Source organism: Tasmannia lanceolata, unplaced genomic scaffold, assembly GCF_043159265.1.
Source record: "Tasmannia lanceolata isolate RefF3 unplaced genomic scaffold, GAP_Taslan_0.1 ptg000012l, whole genome shotgun sequence".
Lineage (NCBI taxonomy): Eukaryota > Viridiplantae > Streptophyta > Magnoliopsida > Canellales > Winteraceae > Tasmannia > Tasmannia lanceolata.
The window spans coordinates 38,013,746-38,037,741 of NW_027518689.1; the positions used below are offsets into that span (position 1 = coordinate 38,013,746).

Sequence of the window (23,996 nt, forward strand, 5' to 3'; positions counted from 1 at the left end):
CCCATTGGTTCGTATAGCGGGTCCACCTTTGCGGGTTTCACAAAAAGTGACCAATGGGAGGCTTTTCAAGCCACTTAAGCGCAGGGAGCTCCCTGCGCAACTGCACAGGAACACTTTCCTCTTTCCAGAGTCTCACTTATTGCTAATCTTTAGAGATTATCATGAAGGTTTGGTGCTAAAGTAGGTTGCCGTTCTGACTGAGTGTGAGTGATATATATATATAACTGATTCACTCACCAGGGAGGGCCTTTGACATATAATTTTTGGCCCCGCAAGGCTAACAAGTATGTGCTATCTACACCGATGATCTTGTTGTAGGCTTCAGGTTGAACATACATGTTCTTGGTCTAAATTGTCTAATGAAGGTGTTCTCAGTAGCACTTGGTAGGATTTATGTCCGCAGATTTGGACAGCGATTAATCTTAGGCCCTTGATTTTTTAGGCTACACGTGGCGCTGATTAATCTTTGTTACTCGGATTGGTGACCACAAGTCCAGCCACTTGCTGTTGATAACACCACAGTTGGATAATGTTTGATCATTAGTCTTTGTGAAGCCTCGTTTAGGGTTCCTCCAAGAAAAAGTTCAGCCCTTGATTTTGTAATCCTGATGCTCTACAAGATCAAGAGTCTTGATTAGCCTTAATCCGATGTGTTATAGAAATATTAAAATACCCATGGCCATGTAATATACAAAATAGATATAGTGATGTGTTGAACACCTATTAATACGAAAAATAAGTGCTTTTCTAACTAAATTTTTATGACTCACAAGTAGGAGGAATACTAAACCGAAGGGTGTCCATTGCAAAAAACCAGCTACAAGTGCACCCCTATGGGACATTTAAGATTAAAATTAAATGAGGTAAAATATGGGATTTGCTAGGGACCATAGGCGACAGCCGCTCTACAAAATGCCTATTGCGATGGTCCCTAGCAATCTTTTCAGTTGCAGGGATATGATGCCTCTCTGCTATTGTCCCTAGCATATAAACAAATCCTTAATAATCTATACAAATCCACACTAAACACGCAAAGGTTTTTTTTTTTCTTTTTTCTTTTTAATTCGTGAAACCCTATCCAGAATCGAATGTACCTGCTGTGGATCTGGAGGAATATAGATCTAAAATTTTTGGATGGATCCGTAAATCAACTCTTTCCTTCACCATCGAGAGGAGCCTCAAATTTCACCCTAAAAATTGCTCAAAGCCTCGAGTACAAATGTAAAAAGCACTGAAAGGGGCAACAGAAAGGGCATGCTAATCTTCACCATGGATCTCCAAAGAGAGCGATTTTCTAATAATAATAACAAAATTTTACCATAATGTTACAAAAACCATTTGTCCATAGCTCAAAACAAACCATCTGACTAGATTTTGTCGAATTTCGGCTACAAAAACCGCAAGGAACAAGTTCCCATCATCTCAAAAAGGAGCTCAGGCTCTTCATTCTGTCAAAAAACACAGGCACTTAGACAATCTCCACTACCAAACGCAAAAATTCCAAGAACAAGAAATAGCGTATGGATAGAACTTTAGTAGTAGCCACGACAAATTGGATGCACGCAGCTTCTCACCGCCTTCCAACTGGTTAAACACCACCCACAACCCACATGGTGCTGTATTTTTCTCTTGTTCATTCATGGATGAATGATGCAACAGTCATATACCACGGAAAATAAAACACCTCAGTTTCGAAGCAGTCTCACCGTCTTCCTCTTCCTCTTCCTCTTCCACCACCTCTTCCTCTGCTGTTACTTCGACCACCTCCTCTTCCTCTTCCTCTTCCTCTACCACTATTCCCTCCTCTTCCATGGAAATTAGGCTTATTTGATTTAAGGCCCAAGGATTGGACGCCCCTTCTCTTTTCTTCTCGAGGCTCCTCCTCGTCAGCCTTGTACTTGGCTCCACTTCTGGAGATGAATGAGATTTCTCGTGAGCCTCCTGGTCCCACCTTCACGTTACTCGGTAGACTGGAAGGTCGCGGCTCTTGGAGTGAAGCTACCCTCTCTCCTAGTGGAAGAGCATCCTCCTTTGCAAGGGACACTTTGTTCCAAAACGCTTCTGCATGGCGGTCATCCTTCACTTCATACAGCCTGCAAGTTACAAAGGGTTAAACTGTCTCCATATACAAATATGTGTGTGATCATTGCATATCTACTGTTTCTAAAATTTAGCACTTGAGGACCCATGCTATTGCAGGAAAATATTGATTAAACACAAAAAGTGTTCTAAACATGTATAAAAACTACATAGCTTGTGCTCTGTTACTGTATGTTGTTAAGCCCTGGGTTAAACGAATTAACAGAACAGCCCCGGGTTAAACGTATTAACGGAAACTAGCAGAACAGTTTTGTCAGGTATGCCAAAGATAGGTTCATATATTTTTTTTGAATGATGGTAAATTTTATTAACAAACGGGTAGAACCCAATGACCTTGGTGATCAAGCACATAAGTTAAGACAGGTTCATACACTCTTTCAAAAGAATAACTGCTTTCATGATATTTGAAAAAAGGTGTTTTCCTGGTTCTGAAAAGTCTCCGAGCCTTTTTTTTTTTTTTTTTTTTAATGGTGAAAAGTCGAGGTTTGACAAACCAAATACAAAAAATAAAAAAAACAACAAAATTAGTGCTCCTGTACATGAAATCAGACAACTGATCCAAAAGAAATATTATTAAGTCAATAGTTGTTGGTTTGGCAAATGATGGAAAATGGGAGTTGATCTCATTATTACGGTTGAAAAACATAGACTTCCAGGTAATTCATGAAATTCATGGGCGTTAAGCAATTTTTAAAACTAATCTGGCTTAGCTGGGTCATTTTGAAAATTACAAAGCGCTTCAATTTCTAAAATTTAATAAGAGAACTTTTTTATTTTCAAAGAGATCATGTCAGCTTTTATTTATTCCTTGTAACAGAATTCACATAACATCCCCATAAGGCAGACCTATCAATCAATGAAGAAACACCTGACCTTGGAATCCTTGAAGCCTTCTTTCTCTTAACTATATTTTTGTCCTCGTCAAGCCCATCTTCTGATGACTGAAACCCTGCCGATACATCAGAATCACTGTTGCTTTGCTCATCTTCCGCTTGCAAAACTGGCTCAAAATGTTCCTCAATTAATGAGGACTGCTTCTTGGAAGAAGCAGGATGCAGAGAGATATACTCCGGGGAGAACTCATCCACCTCAAATTCCTGCATTTTGGATCAATAAAAACTAATATTACAATAATATAAGGCTGACATGAGTACCCGGGAATTTCTATAGTTAGACGGAGAGGCAAATGCACAGAACAGAATATAATATGTTCCACAACGAGCAGCATCAACATGCACACATGCATCGACTCACATGGTCACACCTACATCCACAGTTGGCAACCCGTGACTCAACTTGTGACTCGATTTCTTAATTTTGTGACTCGTGACTCGTGACTCGTGAGAGTTTTTGACAAGAACAGAAATTTAGTTGAAAAAAATAAAATTATATATCAAAAGATGATGTAAAAGAACCCTATAGCACATAGATAAAGCACTAAGACAAAAGGATAAATAACTATATGCTTGTAACTTGGATGCACAAAAATAATTAAGTTATAAGTTTCAACTTCCATGTTTTCAACCATTAAAACAAGAAAGCCCAGACCCAGCAACTCGTAAGAGTTTTATTTTTTCAAGTCGACTCGCAACGACTCGTTCAAGTCACCAGACAACTCATAAGAGTCTTCAACAAAGGCGAGTCACCCATGCGACTTGCCTTGAAAACCTAGCGACTTGACTCGACTCAGGAGTTGACTCGTATGACTGATAAGAGTTTGACAACTATGGCTACATTCATAAACACACAAATGGGCACACAAACAGAGCCAAAATTGCAAGCAATAATCATAAGATTTTGTGTTTCTAAGATCAATAGAAGTTAATGGCTTGGCAACTAATTAAAGTTTCCAAGCTGCAGACAATTAATTAACCAAGTGGCATCTGCTTTATGCATTTAATATCATATGCGTTTGATGAAAACAGAGATCCATCTATCGTACCTTGTTCTCAAACATTGCTGAGAAACGCTCGTCTTTCAGCAATTCACCACTTAATCCTTTCCTTTTCTTTGATGTTTTCTTCTTGGCAACGGTATCATCAACATTTTTCAATTCATCTTCTTCAGCTTCCTCATTTTCAAGCAGACGCGCAGCAAGAACCCTGTTTACTTTAGGTAATTTCCTCTTTATCTGGGGAAAAAGATATGATAACAGTTATGCGACCAAAAATAGAAAACAACTTTGAATATTGTTATCACTCAAAAATGAATATAACACAGCTCTTTTGAAAATCATCACACCATTCAAACAAGCAGAAAACAAAATGGCAATGATTAGATGCTATTTTCTTTTGAAGAAAAGGTTTTTGGAAAAAAAAATTACGGCTCTTATGAAAACAATGTGGGATTTTCCTATTAAATAGCCAGGCAATTAAAGAAAATTCCGCATGTATAGTACACCTAGAACAATCATAGATTAATTCATCATTTCAGTATCTAAGTTCTTGAAGCGACCAATTAGCATCTGCTAGTGCAAATTCATATTAAATTCACCAGAAAATACCAACTATAGATAGGGGTGCAACTCGGGTCGGGTTGGGTCGGGTTGGACTCAACCCGACCTGAGCAACCATTTGGTCAACCCGAACCCAACCCGACCCGAGTTCCAACCAGACTAGGTTCAACCCGACCCGACCCGACTCGACTTCAACCCGACCCAACCCGAGATTTTTAGCTTAAAAATTAAAAAAATTATTAAAAATGTCGGGTTCACTCAGGTCGGGTTGCCCAAGCCCTCAACCCGAATTCAACCCAACCCGACTTTTTCCCGGGTTGAACCTATCGGGTTCGGGTTGAGCCCGCCCAAGTTGCACCCCTAACTATAGAGGACCACAGGAATATGCTCTACATATGGGTGCAGAAAGAAAGAACAAACCGTAATGCGAGAGGCACGTTCTGCCTCCAGCTTCTCCTGTTTCCGCTGCTCTATATAAGTATCGTACACAAATGGATCTGCCAAAGATTGTGCCTGCAGCATTATAGATAAAAATAATAATAATAACCAGTGGCAAAAATCACTAGACTATTTGTTTTAACAAGTAGTTAATATTGAGAAATGAGAAATATAGATGGGGAAGAAAAGAAAACAAAAATACCTTTTTATACAACCGATAATCAATAAAGAAGCCATGCATATAGGCTCTCAATAGATTGGTTCCAATCAAATTTGTCAGGTTCAACCGTTCAATATCCTCTTTTGTTAAAAATTTGAAATCATCATATATGGTTGTTTGTGCACTCTCCTCCATCTCTTCCTGTTATGACCAAATGAAAAATAAATAAACAGTAGAGATAAACCTCAAGGGCTTAAGACACTGGTTCAACAGTTTTAGAAACAATTAAATAATGTCCAGGGAAAAAGTCACACCGTTAAGTTTTCCAAGTATGAACACCATTTTGGAGCGGGCCCAAGAGAAGGTATAAAGTAGGACGGTATCTGGCTGCAGTCTAGAGCCAACATAATCAACCCACTCTCGCCCAACACACACACATCATTGATGGCTCCGGCTGTTGGTTCAATGCTGGTCATGCTATCTCCCTGAGCACAACAGAAAGTCACATTGGCATCTGAGTTAACAAAGTATAATAAATTTTTCAAGAAGCTATCTTCTTGATTAGGCGGTTAATGGAGAGATTTAGAGAACATAAAAGGACCTTCATCCGGTTTTCATTGATTTGGAGAAAACGTATGATAGGGTTCCCACGAGTGTTACGTGGTGGGTCGTTGGAAGGGAAAAAATGCCTACTAAATATGTTGATGTGATTAAGGATACGTACGATGGAGCAGTAACTAGTGTCAGAACCACGGATGGCACCTCTAGTGAGTTTCCAATTACAATAGGACTGCACCAAGGATCAGCTCTAAGCCCTTATCTTTTTAGGCTAGTTATGGATGAGCTTACAGAGGGTATCCAGGATGAGGTGCCGTGGTGAATGTTATTTGCAGATGACATAGTATTAATCGACGAAACCAAAGCAGGAGTTAATGCTAAGTTAGAGTTTTGGAGAACTACTTTGGAATCCAAAGGATTTAGACTGAGTAGGACTAAGACAGAGTATATGGAGTGCAGCTTTAGTAATGTAAGGAGGCGGGACGGGAATGTAGTAAATATGAATGGACATGAGGTACCTAAGAGGGATATCTTTCGCTATCTTGGTTCAATTCTACATAAGGAGAGATTGAAGAGGATGTTAACCATAGAATAAGTGCAAGTTAGTTGAAGTGGAAGCTTGCCCCAGGAGTTCTATGCGACCGTAAAATCCCTACCAAGTTGAAGGGAAAGTTTTATAAGATAGTTGTGGGGCCAGCCATGCTATACGGCTCAAAATGTTGGGCCACCAAGAACCAGCATGTGTATAAGATGTGTGTAGTGGAGATGCAAATGCTTTGATGGATGTGCGGCCACACAAGGTTAGATAGAATTAAAAATGACGACATTCGTAAAAAGGTGGGGGTGGCACCAATTGAGGAGAAGATGAGAGAGCACCGCTTAAGATGGTTTGGGCATATCCAACGTAGGCCTTTGGATGCTCGAGTGAGAAGAGGCGACTCGTGCCAAGTTGATGGAATAAAAAGAGGTAGGGGCAGACCGAAAACAACTTGGGTAGAAACAATGAGGAAAGACTTGATAGCTAGGAACATAACAGAGAAAATGACCTTGGATATGATAGAATGGAAGAAAATGATCCACGTAGAAGAACCCAACTAGAGCCAGGATTAGAGCATGGAAGATTCCTTTCACTTTCTTCATGAAATTTTTCTAAATGATTCATTTAGCCGACCCCAACTAGTTTGGGACAAAGGCTTTGTTGAGTTGAGATTCCTAAACTTGACTATAGCAAACTAAGAAATCATGAGATATTGTTATAATTTTGGCTAAACGTACTAAGAAACACACTGAGAATTTCGACTGGTGTCATAATATGTTAAGGATGGGTTTCTGAGTTCCTTTATTTAAAAACTTGCAAGCTTGGCCAAATATTTACACATACAATTTTAAGGGAAAAAATAGGATTAGGTAATAACCCTCTGCAAATCATGAGTGAAACTTCATGACCTGGGGTGGGCTCAGGGCTGGGGGGCTATATGCTTGAAAGTGTCTTCAATAAGCTATTATAGAAAAACTACAAAGGAAATAATATCATGGTTCCTTGTGTTGATAATAGCACATCTTCATTTCACTTTTAAATTAGACAACAAAGGTTGTTACAATTCCCAAAAAAGCTATCAACAGCCGATCCTAAAAGTGTTTAATGAAGTGAGGAGTACCACTATCAAAATACGAAAGTGAAGTTATCATTTCCTACTAAAAATATACGACATAAATTAGTTAGTTTAACGTCTTCAGCAAAACAGACCCGAGTAACAATATGTTAAAGATGGGTTTCTGGCAGGGGCGGAGCCAGGAATATACTTTTAGGGGGGGCAAAAAATTGTTGTTATAGCATGTTGGGGCCCACCATTTTGCACTTCAGGTCTTGAAAGGTAGGGCCCAATATCTCCCCCTAACCCATGCTTAAGGTGGAGCCCACAATTTACACCTCATGTTTTGCACCGTGTAAATCAATCTCCGTATGATGATCTTGACCCTCTCATCGAATGGGCAATTCCATTATTGATCGGAGGGTTAGGATCATCCTATGGAAATGATTTAGGAGGTGCAACTATTTATATTGTGGCCCTACAAATGGTCAATTTTGATCATCCTATGATGTGTGCCCGCAATAGTTTTGAAAAATACTTTACTTCCACGCAACATATAAAATCTAGATTTTTAGTGTGTGTGTGTGTGTGTGTGTGTGTGTGTGTGAGAGAGAGAGAGAGAGAGAGAGAGAGAGAGAGATGTGGCACGTTTAAGTGGACTTACTAAAAAATCCCTATAGTATAGGAACTTTACATGAGAAAAACTTAACATCATGGAGGAAAAAATCCTAAATTTTTGGTTTTGGAAGGGAACTTTCCAAAAATTTCAAGCTAATTCACTTGGAAAAAAATCCCCAATTTCAAGGGGGCAACTTTAAGAAAAATCCGAAACTAGGTTAACAATATAGAAAAATTCGGAATTTTCAAGGGGGCAACTGCCCCCCCCCCCCCCCCCCCCCCCCCCCGCTCCCCTCCCAGATCCGCCCATGGTTATCCCTTGTTTTGAAAATTGCAAGCATAGTGAGCTGGCCAAGCATTTACACTCATACAATTTCGAGGGGAAAATAGTAAAGGTAAGAACCCTCTGCATATCATGTGAGTGAAAATTCATGACTTGGTGTGGGCTGTGGGGCTACACAAGTGACTTCAATAAGCTAGCATATCAAATTTATAAAGGGAAATAATATCTGTGCTCACTACTTTCAATAACAGCACTCCTCCATTTAACACTTTTAATTAGCTGGCATAGGTTGTTACATTTCCCAAAAAGCTACCAACAGCCAATTCTAAACTCGTCTAATGAAGTGAGAAGTATCACTATCAAAACAAGAGAGTCCAGGTATCCTTTCCCACTAAAAATATATGAGATAAAATTAGTTAGTTTGACGAGTGAGGCAAAACAGTCAACAATATATAGACAGTGTCTCTTCACACCCTAGTAGACGCAAGGCAAAAAGAAACTCATTCATGCCCCTTCCGACTACAAGGAGTCTGGAATGACTGACAGTTGGAGAAGTGCGAAAAGTGGAAGAAAATGTACAGAAAGTCCAGCAAACTACATGAAAAAATGTCAATTTTGATGCAATTAGAACCTTTATAATCCACCAAAGATGATTCAAATACAAGGAGACAAGGAGACTCTACAAGAAACCAAAGGGTCAGTTTGATTGCTGGTATGACACATCACCAGACAAGGAGACAAGGAGACAAGCCGATAGTCTCTGGTATTTTGAAACTCTACAAGAAACCAGAATATTTTGTTGACGTGGCAGACAAAAACCACACAAAACCGGGGATATTGTGCAAGCAAACAGGCCCATAGACAAAGGGTACTTCCGTCATTTTAAAGAAGGAGCTTCCCTTCACAGGATATAGAAATAAAGGGAGGCGGAATGACTATAAGACGGTTTGAAAATATCAACGCTGCGTGCATGTGTATGCATCTATATGTGATATGTGTGCGTGGTGTGTGTGTGTGTGTGTGTTGGGGGGGGGGCATTAACATTTCAAAGGTGCAACCTCTTACCGTCTCAGGGTCCCAGATTCTAACAATGTGATTATCCGCAGTTATCAATTTTGGTCGTGCAGAATTAAGAGTCTGGTGCCACTTGATGTCCAATATTGGGCTTCCATACCTACACAAATAATCCGTGAAAGAAGCAATAGATATCGAGAGTCCAAAGAGATATAAACTACTAAGTTATGCATAACTAACTAAAATATTTACCAAATCACAAAAGATACTCACATATGATCCTTGACACGAATAGGGTAAGAAGAGCGCAAGTCATATATGGATACCTGTATATTCCGTTGCAATAATGAGAATGCAGGTAACATTAGAAGCTATAGGACAGACTGTGAACTCCACAAAGAAAATAAAAAATGAATTTCTAGAAGAAAACGTGTTGTATCAAAGGGAAATAAACACTAGGGAAAAAAATCGTTTTTTTATATGCACCTAACAGAAAAACAGTGACAACCAAATTGCAGAATAGCAATAAACCAAGTAAAACATAACATGCGGTAGAAAACATGCACTCATTTTCTCTGGATCCTATATTTTAGGGTTAAAAATTCTCAAACATTTAGAAACAAAAATACCAACCAATATTATGCTTCTCAAGAAATAGCTATCAAATGCTGGATAAATCTGAAGTTCATGGAGGGCAATATCTTTAAATATTTATTAGTCAAAGAATTTTTTTAATGGAATTTATCAGTCAAGTAAATTAACCAAAAATGTCTCTTAAGAAGCATCAGAGTTAAATGTCTCTTAGGAAGCATCAGAATGCCATCCCAAAACACTATATGGCAGTCAGATAGCAAATCATAATCAAGGATTTAAATGTCGGTTTCGGTTGCCGGAAATTTTGGCTGAAATAATGTAAAAATTCTACAAAATTTCGGTTTTTAAAAACTTTCACCGAATTTTCAAAAAATTCAGCGGAAATTTCATCGATTTCACTGGAAATTTTACAAACTTTGGTAGAATTTAGTGACATTTCGGCAGAAATTTTGTAAAAAGGGATAAAAAAACGAAATTAATGGCACAATTATATTTCATCTTGCCTTTCCAGCACTGCTTCCAGCTGCCATGAGGAAACCCCCAGCATCATCAAACCGTAACGCAGTAACCTCCTGGAGAAGCAGCACACATATTAATAAATGTTTCTCCGACAAATTAATGAATTAAAAAAACTTCAGCAAATTTTAAAAAAAAATAAAGTCAGTAGCAGTACCTGATCAACGTCACTACTGGCTGCAACAACATCAATCCTACCAACTGAAGATTTCATCCTCACGTCAAAGCATTCAACGGCCCCATCATCACCACCACACGCAACCAATCCATGATGCTCGCTGAAATTAATAAAAGTTTGATCTATTAAAATTTAGATAAACAAACACCTAAAAATGTATAACAACCAAGGATTTAAATTTCGGTTTTGGTTTCGGACATAGCCGAAACCAAAATTCAGAAAAAAAAAGAAGCAAATTTCATTAATGTACTTAAAAATCATTTTTCCCCAAAACTTTGGCCGAAATTACCAAAATTTGGGACTCTTGCCGAAATTTCAGATTTTGGTGATTTCGGTTTCTGTCCCAAACGAAATCTGAAATTTCGGCCGGAATTTTAAACCATGATAACAAAAGACCAGTGCCTAAAAATGTATAACAACCTTCTAGTTACCACATTTATTGCTGGTGATTGAGTGTTGAGTGAAGAGAGAAAACGCCCCTGTAATTAATAAAAGAACACATTAGTATGTGCAGAACCTAAAACAGTTGAATAAATCTGATATTTTAGAAGTTCAGAACAAATACTTAGTCCAAGACCAAATCTTGCCATAATATCATTCATCTCATAACAAGGTCATTATAAAAAAATACAGTCACTATAAAAAATATCACTCATCTCATAACAAGGTCGACATTTTTTTTTTAAATGACAATTTTATTAATAATCAGGGAGGGGACAAGATGTCCCACACCAAGTACATTAGTTGAAAAGTAAAGCAATTACAGAACCTGCCACATTAGTTAATTTTAAGAAGCAACAACCAACATGCTCTCCCTAAATACTCCTTCTTTTGCTAAGATGTCCGCTGCCTCATTAGCCGATCTTCTCCTGTGTTCAATCCTAGGCTCCAAGATTCGAATTAGGTCCAAGATCTCAGCAATCAACCCGTGTATCCTCCAAGGACCCCTTGAAGCATTCGAAGCCCAACCAATTGCATTAGCTGAGTCCCCTTCCACAATTATGTGCCTCAAGTCATGTTCGAAAGCCCATCGTAAACCAAAAAGAAGGGCTCTTACTTCTGCCTCGTTTGCATCACATTCCCCTACTGGTCCTAAGTAGGACATGATGGTTGCTTCCCTTTCATCCCTTATCAGGCCCCCAATCCCAGCCTTTCCTGGATTTCCTATGGAACTCCCATCAAAGTTCAATTTTAGCCAACCCTAGGGAGGTGGCTTCCATAACAAGGTCAAGATGAAACATGCATTCTGGGAAGGTCGTAGGCATCATGCATTGAAGACATGGTGGTTGGCATCAAGTTAGCATCCAACACACACCAATGCTGGTAAGTTGGATTAATTGTTCGAAAAAAAAAAAAAACACTCCAGGAGAAAAAACTGTGACCAAAGAAAAATATACCACAAATCACCTACCTGGGTCAACATGGAACTTAAGATACATGTGAGAGCTGAGAAGGACACTAGTTTCGCATCAGGTAATGCAGTTCACAAAGATGGAAGGCTTGGAAGCTATGCATAGTGGATATTCCCTCAAAATTTAAAAATAAGAAAAAAAGGGAATACGCATTTAGATCTGAATAACTTCTAGAATGTACTTATACTGACATGGATACTAAGAAACAGCCTTCTCATGAGAAGAGATACACAATCCTCTGTAAACCATAGAAGGGTTTACTTTTTCAATGGCAGAGCAAATTGGAAACTTCATCTTTTAAGAGAAAAAGAAGCATTTTTGTTTTGCCAGTGATGCAATGAATACAATTCTCTCTTTAAATAATTTGCTGCATGCATGTCACATGTTTCAACATGAAAATCAGATTCAAAGCAAACCTTTATTTTTTTCCTTTTTCCATGCATAATTTCCACAAGTTTATATTTCTATATTACTTGAGTCAGAGTGGTTCTTTGGAAAACGGGTATAACTCCAATACTTGAAAAAAAAAACAGAGAGGGAATGCCAGGGATATATTGCATGATTTCTAATCCAGTCTCACATAATTGAATAATGAAGTAAAGCCCCTGTTTTTTATTTTAATTTCTCTTCTACTTTTTCATTTTTTTTTTTTTTTTCATTTCTATCCAGCTAAGTAAGGATACAGGTAAAGTTCTTGACTCTAACAATCAAGGCTTGTCAATGAACAAACAACACCCCGAAATGGAAACATGCAGTTTAAGGCAGGGATCATGATCCACCTAACAGCAAACCAGAATATATTGTCATTGCACAAAAAAAATTCCCCATTTTTTTTATTTTTATTTTTTTCCTACAGACGAACATTTCCTAAAAAACAATGGGTACATCTTTACAATGGATGTTTTAAACAAAAGATTGGTATTATACCCTTATAGTCCTATTCTCAAGAAATTGATTTCCAAGTTGTTCCACAATGTTCTGGCAAAGATAAGGGTTCCAAGTTGAGTCTGTAACTCTAACAGAAACCATTTCCATACTTTGATTAGGCTACTCTTTGCAGCAATTTGCTTTCTCTTTAAGTAGAATTTGACACATATAAGTAATGCTTCTCATCCAATAATCATACAGTGCATCAACTAATTATGCATTAGGTAGTAAAGCATCAACAATAAATCTTCAACACAAATAAAGAAAAAGCTCATGGAAACAAAGTTTCGGAGCAAACCTGTTCCAAATTAATTCTGTACAGGTCTGGAGAAGAGGCAGCACAAAGCAAGTCACAAGACCAACGATCATATGCAATATCCCTTCCCATCCTGTCAAAATGTTATGCATAGGAAAAATAAGATAGACTGAGCCAACATATTTAGACAACTAAGATACAATGAATTAGAAAATGTGAATGTTCTTGTTTCCAGCCTCAGGCCAGGCACTGTATATAATTCCATTGATGCAACAGTAACTCATTCTAACAAGTCACTCTAGGTTGAATGTGGCACGCGTGGCTTCTACAATATACAACGAAGCTAGTAACAAAACAATGGAGGGGTGGAGAAAATCACAGAGAGCAATATTTTATAAACTCGAGTTTGGATTGGGAAAGTGGATGCTGATATCCAAGTTTGACTTTATCAATTTTGCAAGAACATGGCAACACAGCCAAATTTTGTGATTAAAACACAGTTCCTTTTTTTTTGTTGGGAGGTGGCATGGGTTTTTAATTCTGTGTGCCTAATACATCACTATAAAAAATTCCTTTCCATAAATATTGTTTAAAGAAAAGCGTGAAAGAAAGAGTGTCATTGGATCTTCATTGAACCAAATCTCAGCAATTCAAGCCTTTGCTCTCTCGTCATGCTCTAAAATGTTGAACCGTTTATCATTTTAGGGCTTTTCCCTTTTCCCTAGATTTTTGTTTCACCTTCATCACTTGTTAAATAGAAAACGGTTTACACTCCTTTTTTGCAGATCTGTTTCTGTATTTTTCAAACCGCGTTTAGAATTTTGGTGTGTCCAATTTAAAAAAAGAAGAAACTGACGATTTCGTTTAGCAACAATGAAATTCTTATTAAAGGCAACAAAATATGAATAAAACAAGCAAAAAAGTCCAAAAGCAATGTCTCCATAAAAATTTAAAAAAGAACTATAAACAATTTTACCACAATTCAGAAAGGGAGCTGATATATTCGCCCCTTTTTATTCTGCGGACACCCGCTTTTACAACTTGGGATGTGCAGAAGATGGATGCAAGTTGAGGAATGCGAGAATTTTTTAGGGTGTGCATAAATATGCTCAAAGGGTTTTCATCAATATCATTGCTTCTGTGATAGAAAGGGCTCGATGTCTTCCCTCTTTCCGTTTCGTCTCTGCATTTGATTTATGGGAAGGATGGAGCGTGATTTGTATGGAAGGGTCCCATTGCCCCAAGGTGATTCAAAAGTGGAGTCCACCCCCTCTTGGCTATCTGAAAATTAATTTTGATGGTTCTAGCATTGGTAATCCGGGCCCGGCTGGGGTGGGGGGCTTATGCCGTTCTTCTAGTGGTGAGCCCATTTGGTCTTATTCTGGTCCCCTAGGGGTCTGTGATTCTAGTGAAGCTGAGGTTCTTGCAGCGTTTGAAGGGTTCAAACACATCGATAGGGGTTCTTTGAACTCGTTTATTGTGGAAGGAAACTCTCTCAATGTCATCAGATGGCTTCGGGGATCTGCGTCGCCTCCATGGAGATTTTGGTCAATCCTCGATGAGATTCACGATATCGTTCGTGGCTCTTCCATAGCTTTCAATCATGTTCGAATATCTACGAACGGCGAGGCAGATGCTTTTGCTCGGGAGGGTGTTAATAAGGATGTATTGGAGTTTTTTGAGTTTCCCTCCTTGAGGCCTTGTATTTTCTCTTTTTTTTTCTTTCTCTTTCTCTTGTTTCTTCCTAGGGTGACCTCCTTGGTCTTCCCGTCTTAATATATTTGCTCTGATTACCTTTCAAAAAAAAAAGAAGATGGATGCAAGTTACAACTAAAGAATACTTCCTAAAATGATGAGAATACCATTTTAAGAAAACTCCTATCCCATCTCTCGCACACACCCAAATCCCCTAACCCTAATTTCCTCTTTCTCTGTGTCCTGTCTCTTCCCAAGAGCCCAAATCAGAATCAGCTTCAAGGTCTCTCTTCTTGCTGTCTGTTTCTGGTTTGCTTTGTTTTTTTCAAATTGGGAATTTGAGTTGTGATGTTTATTTTGGAACTGCGTTTTCTTGCTTTGCAGTTGGTTTTGATGATTTCTTCTGAAAGTGGGACGTTTGGATAGTGGGTCTTGTTTGGGAAAATGTTCTGCTGATTTATTTTGATATTGGGTTCATGGGATTCTTTTAACAGCTAAGGCTTTCCGGTATGTGATAGAACAATCAAAGTAGATAAACAAGAGAGGAGAGCAGAGACGAATAGTGAACTCTTTGATGGCATCAGATCCCCATCTCTAAGGCGATTGTATTTTGTTATATCCATGGCCAAGCGGCACTTTATGTATGAATACTCTGCTAACCAAGGCAGGAAACTAACATAAAAGGAAACTTACAACATAACAGACACGATTATGGGTTTTGGTCTTTGTATTTCTCTCTATATATATAGATGGATAGGATTCATAGCTTAAATATTTGAAATCAATCTCCATCTCTTATCTGATTAGAGATTTGTGGGAGAAAAGAAGCAAATAGAAAACGCAAGGGGAGAGAGAGAGAGAGAGAGAGAGAGAGAGAGAGAGAGAGAAGCTGCTACAAAATTTGGGCTTTGGGCGAGATTCCGATTTGGGCTTTTAGCAAGAGACATGAGGCAGAGAAAGAGGAAACTAGAGCCAGGGGATTTGGGTGTGGGAGGGAGATGGGGACAGGGGTTTTCTTAAAATGGTATTTTCGTCATTTTAAAAAGTATTCTTTAGTTGTAACTTGCTAGCAACTTTAGCCGGTCTCAAGGTGTTAAAGCAGGGTCTCTGTAAAATATAAAAGGGCGAATATATCAGCTCCCTTTAGAAAAAACTAGCCAAGTTATCACTTATCCGCCACTAAATTGTGTTCACCATGAATAGAGGAACAGCTTCTCTATAGGTGCCCAAGAGAGACCATGATGGAAAGGACCGGCAAAACAGCTGGAAGCCATTAGGGCATATGGTATGAGTAGAAATTAAGGGGGGGGGGGGGGGGGGGTGAAATAGCCTAAATGGTGTTGTACTGCTGATGTCAGCATGAAGTCAAGGAAAATCCAACATGGTCAGTTGGAGTTGAAATTCTCCAAAGCCTGCCCTTTTCTCATGCTGGAAAATATAGCTATTTTTCTAGATTTTATCTAGAAGGGTTTTAAGCCATTAAAAAAAAATGGAATCCTATTTGAAGAGGACTGTGCAACACGCACCCCCAGAATTTGAAGTTGAGTAATAGGAGGAACTCTACAGAAAATATACGAAAGTTTGGGTTGGGATTGGATTGGATCTTCTAGGAGTGAATCCTAAAGAGAGACCACTTTTTCATGAGTATACATTGAATAGGCTGTGTTGGCTGTGTTTGGTGATATTCTTGTCTAGGAATTTAGCATAAGGGATCTAGTTAAAGCATCCTATATGACAGGAGTATAGGTTCACCTAGTTGGGACTCGATGATTGTTGTATCTTTAAGCTCAAGTTTATCCTTTGGTACAAGGGATCTAGTTGAAGCATCCTATATGACAGGAGTTTGAATTCACCTAGTTGGATTGCAGGATCTTTTGGCTCAACTTTATCCAAGTTTTTCTGAGGGGATATTTCCATTTTCACCTTGAATTGGTCAAAATATGTGTAATTTCTTGCTTTTAGTGGAGGATTAGATCCGATAGCAGGGTTTCTATGGCTTACCAATATTGCATACCATCATTTAGCTATTTGAATTCTTTTTCTGGTGGGCTGGTCACATGTATAGGAGTTAAAACCAACTGAGGCATCGGTCATGGACAGAAAGATATTCTAGAGGCTCATAAAGGTCCATTTAAAGACCAACACATGATTTCTAAGACGCAAACAGGAAACCTGCTGGGATATTTTTTAGAGAAAAAACAGGTATTTTCAGTGCATCTTTTGTAGGGTAAAGCCCCCCTTATCTTGAGTGAATTGTGGAGGGTATATCTTTTGCCTTTTATTGAAGAAGTTCATCTTCTAGCCATATACATACAGCAAATTAGGGAGATCTGATTTCAAGTTCCAGCCCTCCAGATTGCACCTATGCTGGGCCGTCAGTGGTCCGCAAGTTGGAAATGCTCGTCTAACATACCAGTGGCTCTTCATTTACAGAAGGTAGTTGCAAGAAAGTAATAGCCACTGGAAGAATTGACACTTCCCCATGGAGACATATCAAGGGAGAAGGTCACCTCGTATGCAAAGACAACCTAAACAGTAAACCTATAAAACTTATAGGCCTCTCGAAAGGACTGGGGGTCTGATTGAAGGAAAGCAGATGCCAACACCTAAACCGATGATTACCATGCTACTCTGGATCGAAAGAATAAGGCATCTGCAGAGACTTTTTAAAAAAAAAAATGGTAGCCATATTATTAAAGAAGCTGCAGAGACTAATTGAGCATATATAATTACCAAGCTTGCATGCATAGAAAGACATGTCCCCGTAACTTTCACAATCAAACTGAAAGCCATCAGAGCCGTAGGATTTATCAGTCGTGACTAATGAAAGACATAACTGCCTCTCCATTATCATATTTAACAAATGTGCCCTCATCCAGACTCTTTAATCTCGCTACAGGGGTGAAATCCACTAAAAGGAAGAGTCTCACCTATGGGAGTCACCATCTAGTCCAAAAATAATGAACCAAGGGAACAAAGGCAGACTAACTATGTTCCTTCATCCCCTTCTAATTCAGTAAGTTACAGGAAATTGCTTATGTTGGACTTCTTCCATGAGAACCTCATTTCAAAAGGCAAGTTTGCCCTCAAATTTCTTAGATCACAATCCCAGATCAAGGCATCGCCTATTTTATCCAGTTTTAAATCAGTGATACCCACTCAAACTAAACACCGGATTATTCTCTTTAAGTCCCTTGTCAAGGGTTTGCTACGGCTAGGTTTGCACTTTGCATAGACACCAACATCTCAAATTTCTTAGATCACAATCCCAGATCAAGGCATCGCCTATTTTATCCAGTTTTAAATCAGTGATACCCACTCAAACTAAACACCGGATTATTCTCTTTAAGTCCGTTGTCAAGGGTTTGCTACGCCGAGGTTTGCACTTTGCATAGACACCAACACCATCATTGCACCGACACTGAGAAAACCTTTTTCTGATGTTGCACAATGAACAAAATCTATAGTCAAATGCAGTGAAAGGGGATAAACTACTAGAGTAACCAAGTTATAATTTTGCAAAAATAGGTCAAATACCGAAATGCCCGATTAATGAATCAGTCAAAGAAATATAACTAAATTAGCCTCTAAAATATAGTATGCTAATAAAGTCCACATCAATATCAAGGTCAAGAAGATATGTATGGAGAAATTCTACTCATGAATTTTGAACTTCTGCAATTATTAACCGAATTTCAATCTAGAGATTAGAGTTTATGATCCATGGTAGGAAATTTCATGCAGCAAGATAGTCCCATCAATTCAAATTCCTCAATTATCAACTTTCTCATAATCAAAACAAATAAATTCCAATAGTAAAACACACAAGTCAATCCAGATCTATGCAAGAAGCAAGAGGACTTATACCGGGACATTACATAGAATAGAATCTCTCATAAAACAAACACAGAAATACAGTATACACAGAAGGAGCATGAAAAACCTTGGAATCCGTAAGCTGTAGTGACTTCCATATTTTGCATGTAGGCAAACAGAACGATCAGCGCAGAGAAATGCAATTTTCGAATAATCATCAGCCAGCACCTGATTGTGCAGCAATCATTGTGTCACCATTATCGCTAGAAATCATGAAATCGCTGAACAGTGAAAACAGCTAATATATATATATATATATATATATATATATATATATATATATATATATATATATATATATATATATATGAAAAAACGGTTTCTACACACATGTGTAGATAAGTTATCTACACACTAGCATAAAATACAGTGGAGGCCCACATTGTTTGGGTGATCCAAACCATTCATTTGATTGGCCCTCACATAGATATGGTCTCCAAAAAAACCAGCTCCATAGGATCATCCTAACCCTTCGAACCATGGAGGCAAAAAATGGACAGATTTGTGAAGGTTTATGCACGTCCATTTTACCTCCACAAATCGTAGGGTTGGGATGATCCTATGGAGCTGATTTTTTATGGACACCCTATCTATGTGAGGGCCCATCAAATGAATGCTTTGGATCACCCAAACAATGAGGGCCCCACTGTACTTTAAGCTAGTGTGTAGATAAGTTATCTACACATGTGTGTAGAAACCGTTCTCTCTCTCTCTCTCTCTCTCTCTCTCTCTCTCTCTCTCTCTCTCTATATATATATATATATATATATATATATATATATATATATATAGAGAATAGAGTTCCTAAGGTGTCACCTCATATAGCTTATATGAGGTGGCGCTTAAAAACAAAAGGGGCCCACTTTGTTTGGATGATCCAAAGCATTCATTTGATAGGCCCTCACATAGATAGGGTGAGCCCAAAAAATCAACTTCATAGGATCATCCTAACCCTTCCATTTGTGGAGGTTAAAATGGATGGGTATAAACCTCCATAAATATGCCCATTTTTTATCTCCATAAATGGAAGGGTTAGGATGATCCTATGGACCTGATTTTTTGTAGGCACCATATCCATCTAAGGGCCTTTCAAATGAGTGGTTTGGATTACCCCAAACAAAGTGGGTCCCTTATGTTTTTAAGCGCCACCTCATATAAGCTATATGAGGTGACACCTTAGGAACTCTATTCTCATATATATATATATATATATATATATATATATATATATATATATATATATATAGAGAGAGAGAGAGAGAGAAGAGCAGGTACTCCCTCGAGTAGATAACTTATCTACTCCCTAGCTTAAAATAACAGTTGGGGCCACATTGTTTGGGTGATCCAAAGCATTCATTTGATGGGCCCTCACATAGATAGGGTGTGCCCAAAAAATCAGCTCGATAGGATCATCCTAACCTATGAACTGTGGAGGCAAAAATGGACGTGTATAAAGCTGCACAAATCTGTCCATTTTTTGCCTCCACAGTTCATAGGGTTAGGATGATCCTATCGAGCTGATTTTTTGGGCACACCCCATCTATGTGAGGGCCCATCAAATGAATGCTTTGGGTCACCCAAACAATGTGGCTCCAACTGCTATTTTAAGCTAAGGAGTAGATAAGTTATCTACTCTAGGGAGTACCCACTCTTTTCTCATATATATATATATATATATATATATATATATATATATATATATATATATATATATATGAGAGAACATTTCCTACACACTTGTGTAGGTAAGTTACCTACACACTACCTTAAAATACAGTGGGGGCCCACATTGTTTGGGTGATCCAAACAATTCATTTGAATGGTCCTCACATAGATAGGGTGTCCACAAAAAATCAGATCCATAGGATCATCCCAACCCTACGATTTGTGGAGGTAAAATGGACGTGTATAAACCTTCACAAATTAGTCCATTTTTTGCCTCCATAGTTTGAACGGTTGGGATGATCCTATGGATCTGATTTTTTGTGGACACCCTATCTATGTGAGGACCATTCAAATGAATTGTTTGGATCACCCAAACAATGTGGGCCCCCACTGTATTTTAAGGTAGTGTGTAGGTAACTTACCTACACAAGTGTGTAACCTCTCTCTCTCTCTCTCTCTCTCTCTCTCTCTCTCTCTCTCTATATATATATATATATATATATATATATATATATATATTGAAAACAGCAATATATGCAACAAAAAATACAATATATGCCAATGCAACATAAACATCCACCGGTGTTCTCTGAGTCAGACCCTAATGGAGGAAATTAGTGTTCAGTGATTATTTTTAATACATTTGACTGATCAATTTCACATAGCTGAAGTAATATTAATAGTTGACATTTCAAATTTCCTATAACTAAAACTATTCTAATTTTTCTTGTCGAATTTGTAATAGTATAGTAACTTTTTTCCTCAAATTATGCAACTCAGTTGGAGGCCATGAATGGAGGCCTGGAAGGCAGAAAAGGTCAAAACACTTCAATGAAGGCCCTATTGATCCTCCTAACTATTCAAACGCATCTTTCCCAACTCTTACAAAATCTTGGAGCATTTTGTTTGGGCAAGTAATTCTGAATCTTAACTCATAGTATTGTGTCAATATTCCAAATTATTCACAGCATAGGAAGAAGTCCAGTGTTAATTTGCATATAAAGGCACAAATCACCAAAACTCAAATGTGATAACTAAATTAATTTAACATAATTTTAACTAGTTAGAGCCACAAACTAATTTGCGTAAGACAACGCGATGAAAACAAGCAAATGCAATAATAGTTCAAAAAAAGCACACCAAGTCGAACACAGTGTATCACTAGGTCAAATCAACCAGGTGAGTATGTGGGTCAACCAGTGGATCAAATAAATAATTTTTAAATTAATTACATTAAAAAAAGTACTTTTTAACCGATAAATATATTAAGATGCAGACCAGGGGTCCAAAAGAAAAGATACAGAAAGGGCCGAGATGGCCCTCACGGAGGAAAGTAGAGAAAAATGGGTGGAGATGGCCCTCAAAGAGCAAAGGAGAAAACACTAAAGTTAAGCAGGGATAAGAACAAAAATCATAGGGGTCTCACAGTCCACTCCAGCCTCAACTGCTTGTTAACAATCCAATTTGCCGACCAAAGAATATGAATAAACTCTAGATTTTCTCCATTTTGATATCTCAAATGCACATGATCACGTTGCTGAATCTCGATGGGCCAGCACAGTTAGGGCCAAAGAGATGACAACAGGTATCTGAATTTTTTTTTCTTTTCAGCATGTCAATAGTGTTGTTGATATTAAAAATCATCATCCAAAAAAAAAGATTGCCACTCGATGTGGCACAACAAATCTCCAAGTCATTCGTCTAGGTTTAAAACTTTTTTGATAAGATATTCGCATAAACTTTGTCAAAAAGCTACCATTATACTCCCATATCCAGCATCTCTTATAAAAAGTGACGGCCCAGTGCACGAGGCTCCCGCCATTGCGGGGTCTGGGGAGGGCTAGATGTACGCAGCCTCACCACTGCTTTGCAGAGAGGCTGTTCCCGTAACTCGAACCGGTGACCACCAGGTCACAATAGTACCTCACCGTTGTGCCAAGCCTTGCCCTCATATGCAGCATCTCTTATCAAGTTGGAAAATTGAACTGCAAATTTGATCCATCCTAGAGTTAAGCTCACGAAAACACTTCTCTTCCTGATCTTTAAAAAACGAAGGAAGTTCCAATTCCATTCAACCATGTAATTAACCCACTTGATCATTTATACCACTTTACAAAATTTATTCCTGCAAATCTCATACATATGAGGGTATTTGTTGCAAAGAGGAACCCTATCCAACAAGCAATCTTCCCAAAAATTAATAGTATTACCTTGGACAATGAAGAATCCAGTACCTTTGTAGCATTCCCCCGCAACCGAGCTGATAGATCACCAAGCAGCAAATCATCTTCCATTAGTTAAGCTTTTAGTGATCCATGGTGGTGTGTGACCACCATACTTCTTCTGGACAATCATACGCCGGAGAGCATCAGGTACCTCACCGTATCTTGAGAGCCAGTTGCCGAGAAGGGAGGAGTTTCTTCCAGGAATATTGCTAATATTGCTGATGCCCAATCTGCCATACTTTTGGGTCTACTGACCTCTTCACAATAAATCAAACACTTGTTTTCCAAAAGAAGCCCCGCTGAAGTTATTCAATCTTCTTGGAAATAAGCTATGATTTGACCGACACTTCGAATTTATTGCCGACTCACGTGTTCTACCGTGTCGACACTCCTTTGGACACTTTTACTTGTATTGTTGGAAGTGTTAGACTTAATGTGGGTGTGTGGAGATGTTTTCATACCGTGTCAAGTGTGACATTCTATTTTTTTATTGAATATTGTGTTTACCTCATTTAGACAACTCGTATCCATGTCGAAACTGGACACACGAATCCATATCCACAAATCATTATTACATATACTTTCTATTTTAGCCATGTCCCCGTTTCTAAAGTTTGGGGGTTTACCGTGTCCGACACTCCGTGTCCGTGTCCACAAATCATAGGAAATAAGGGAATGGGCCTTAAATAGAAACATTTAACGAACTGGACGGTTAGCCAAAGAAGATTTGATGAGAATGATTCTCCCTCTTAACAACAAATAATCTTTATTCCATGAAGTAAGTTCCCTTTCAACCTTGTCGACAATCATCGACCACAAGGAGAGGAGGCCCCGATCCCCGAAGGAGGACCAAGGTACGTTTCAATTCTGTCGACACCCATTGACCACAAGGAGAGGAGGCCCCGATCCCCAAAGGAGGACCACGGTACCTTTCAATTCTGTCGACAACCATCGGCCACAAGTAGAAGGGGCCTTGATCCCCAAAGCAAGACCAAGGTAAGTAATTAAAAGAGTATTCCTCTTACAACCAAAAGCCTAGGCCATTGGAGACTGTTAAAGTATAAAAGAATAAATAACGCCTTCTCCTACGGCATAAGCTCTTGGAGTAACTGGTGGTTTCACATGGTATCAGAGCAAAGGTCCTGAGTTCAAACCTCCTTGATGGCAAAAATCCACATGCACTAGCCAAACCCAAAAGTGGGGCCACATGTGCCACATGTAGGCCAACCCAAAAAAAGAGGGGCCACACGTGAGGGGGAGTGTTAAAGTATAAAAGAATAAATAATGCCTTCTCCAACAGCTTAAGCTCTTGGAGTAACTGATGGTTTCACAGAGACAAACTGGTCTTTTCCACATTAGTACCTACGAGAGAACTTTTTGATAAATTGATTTTCAACCATGAATAACCTCAAACCATCTCAAAGTAGCTCTAAT

General features: G+C 38.6%; 1 protein-coding gene across 1 annotated transcript in view; it reads right to left on the minus strand.

Moving 5' to 3' along the window:
- Window positions 1-1,251: 1,251 nt before the first annotated feature.
- The window catches only part of EDA7 (embryo sac development arrest 7), a 29,261-nt gene continuing 6,516 nt past the window's right edge, over window positions 1,252-23,996 (minus strand). The window contains exons 5-17 of the mRNA XM_077392442.1: window positions 18,740-18,840; window positions 13,144-13,234; window positions 10,927-10,985; window positions 10,486-10,606; window positions 10,316-10,384; window positions 9,492-9,544; window positions 9,270-9,378; window positions 5,468-5,638; window positions 5,196-5,354; window positions 4,976-5,068; window positions 4,043-4,231; window positions 2,974-3,197; window positions 1,252-2,093 (exon numbers count right to left, since the gene is read on the minus strand). Of these exons, the coding sequence (XP_077248557.1) occupies window positions 1,703-2,093; window positions 2,974-3,197; window positions 4,043-4,231; window positions 4,976-5,068; window positions 5,196-5,354; window positions 5,468-5,638; window positions 9,270-9,378; window positions 9,492-9,544; window positions 10,316-10,384; window positions 10,486-10,606; window positions 10,927-10,985; window positions 13,144-13,234; window positions 18,740-18,840 (1,830 nt within the window). The 3' untranslated portion in view covers window positions 1,252-1,702. The remainder of the gene's footprint in view (window positions 2,094-2,973; window positions 3,198-4,042; window positions 4,232-4,975; window positions 5,069-5,195; window positions 5,355-5,467; window positions 5,639-9,269; window positions 9,379-9,491; window positions 9,545-10,315; window positions 10,385-10,485; window positions 10,607-10,926; window positions 10,986-13,143; window positions 13,235-18,739; window positions 18,841-23,996) is intronic.